The 2437-nt window shown below is 47.1% G+C and overlaps 1 protein-coding gene across 1 annotated transcript in view; it reads right to left on the reverse strand.

The window, feature by feature from the left end:
• ABCG2 (ATP-binding cassette, sub-family G (WHITE), member 2 (Junior blood group)) overlaps positions 1-584 on the reverse strand; it is a 15731-nt gene extending 15147 nt beyond the window's left edge. The window contains exon 1 of the mRNA XM_010282341.1: positions 379-584. Coding sequence (XP_010280643.1) covers positions 379-584 — 206 coding nt within the window. The remainder of the gene's footprint in view (positions 1-378) is intronic.
• Between the last annotated feature and the right edge of the window lie 1853 nt (positions 585-2437).

The following is a 2437-nucleotide window of genomic DNA, read 5'->3' on the forward strand; positions in this document are numbered from 1 at the left end:
GAGGACAGGCTGTCAGTATCTCAAACACCACGGCACAGTGGGAGACGTGCCAGGTAGTGTAAAACGACCACAGCTGGCTCACGTGCCCCATGCTGATAGCAGCTGCGAAGGCTGTCCCTCCCTGGGGCCAGGGAAACGGCACCCAGCAGCACGAGCTCTCTGTTGTACAAGCTCAGCTCTAATGACTGAGGACCACTGGGGCCTAGCAGGAAGCTTAAGTTGATAGCAGACATGAAGCAACCTTACATGCGTATAATTTTTGTAAATCTTGATTAAATTCTGTATATTGTGCTTAGTGGCTCAGGGACATGAGTGGACTCATCTGTCTGGACAGAAATAAAACATACACATACTCTAAAAAGATGTTTAAATACGTACTTGACATCTCTCAAAACTTCTTTATCGGCTGTTTTTTGACAACACAAGAACCCAGTCTTCATCTTTACGTGATAGCAGATGTTGTGGAAAGTTAGTATGCTTCCTCCCCTGCCGGCTAAGGCTGCAGAGGACTGCTTTCTGCTGGGGATGCCATTTGTATTTGAGTCCGACATCTGAATACTTAGGTGTGGCTGGCCTTCTGCCATTTTTCCTCTATAAATGAAAAAACAGAGGGGGGAATATTTGGTTAGGTGTGGAGAGGAAAGATGTGTCTGTTGGGTCCAGTGTTCAGCACTGGGCCTACTGTGGGCCTTGCAGATGTCCATCTCGATCTTTCTCTTTCCAGCAGGAAGTTTGGGTCCTGTGGGCTCAGGCCTTGAGATGACATGGAGCTGATGCGGAGTTGAGTCTGCCATATTGCTTCACACCACATGCAGTGTTAGGAGATCTCCCTCCACCCTGATGGTCTGTTGTGGTGGGCTGAACTTGTCTGTCCACCAGATGCCCACCCAGATGCCCTCTTGGGTGAATCTCTGTTCCAACGCCTGGAGGACCTCCTCCCCCTCCTTCTTCACTGTCTTGATGTCTGCAGGGCTGTTTCTCCCACATTTTCCCAGTCCTCTCTCACAGGTGCTGCACAGCGTCTTTTACCCTTTTTTAAACAGGTTTTCAGAGAAGCACTGCCAACATCGCTGACACACTTGGCTTTGGCCAGCTGACACCTGCTGGAGGTGGCTGTGTCCGGCATGGGGCAGCCCTTGGTCCTTTTGCACAGAGCCCCCCCGGCAGCCCCCTCCCGGCAGCCCGCCATGGGCACCAACTGCATCTGTTCTCCCAGTATGAGGAAGTGGGTGCCTCTCACAGTAGGTCATGACATTGTGCTCTTTCTGGAGGGCTGCCCCCGGCAGAGAAGTCTGGTCTGTACATAAACCTTTTTGTTTATGTAAAACCCACAATTATGTAAATGGCTTATAAAACCATTTTGTTGGAAGCCACAGGTACAACAGGTGACTCACCAAAAGATCGGCTCAAAATTATTGAGGTCTGAAAGGACCTGGCCTTCTGCCTGTCCACTTCATCAGACTTCTTTCCAGTTTTGAACGTACTTAGAGTTTGCCCATTAGATACTCTTTTAAAGGGGAGGTTTCGAAGTAAAGATACTCCTCTTACCTACCTCTAGCTCTTTTCCGCAATGATAACAAAATCTAAAAGTTGTTGGTGTATTTTGTTAATCAAAATAATTTTGCCAAGGGTATAGGAACATGGAAACTGATACTGCTGCCAAGTCATTTTCTTGCTTGAATTTGCTTTCCATGTGAAAACTAGAAGGTAGTTGTGGAAAAATTAAAGTTATCTCACCTCCTTTGTCAGCCAGGCTCCTGCCTGTGAGCCATCCACCTGCACGGTGGGGGCATCCCCAGCTGTCCTTGTGCGTGCAGACCTTTGTCCCCTATGTGCTTCCTAAGTGGCACAGGGTCATTTAGGTGGGAGGCAGGTTCTGACCTCTTTTTATAGATCATGTTGACTCATTGGAGTCTAATTACTTTAATTTTCACTAGGGGAAATGTTAGTATGCAGTAGTTCATGGGAACCAAGAGGGAAGATGAGCACCTAGGAGCTCTGCTCTGGAATGATCAGTCCTGTACCTTGGCACATTTATACTGCTTGCAGCAAGGAAGAAGGCAAATTATGAGACCATTTCAGACATGCTGAAAGAATTTGAGAGCAGTTCATAAAATGAGCCTCACAAAAAAAGCCATTTAATCTAATGCAGACATATGGTCACATAAAAAAAAGAGCCCTTATCTTGTCAGTTTGCTAAGGTTGCTTGACAGACAGCTGAACTCTCCTTTGTGGCTATCAGCACAGTGAAACCGCTGGAAGCCCTACGTTCAGCAACAGGCCTATCTGCATGTAAAGGCTGGTTCATCTGTCTCCCAAAGATGCTATCCCAAATCTAGCCCAAGGTTGCCCCTTCTGACAAAACTGCAGTTTTCCATGCTGGCAAAGCTATAGGGTTGTAATGTTTTAGTAATCAGTAATCTTGGACCAATTTCCC

Source organism: Phaethon lepturus, unplaced genomic scaffold, assembly GCF_000687285.1.
Source record: "Phaethon lepturus isolate BGI_N335 unplaced genomic scaffold, ASM68728v1 scaffold13112, whole genome shotgun sequence".
Lineage (NCBI taxonomy): Eukaryota > Metazoa > Chordata > Aves > Phaethontiformes > Phaethontidae > Phaethon > Phaethon lepturus.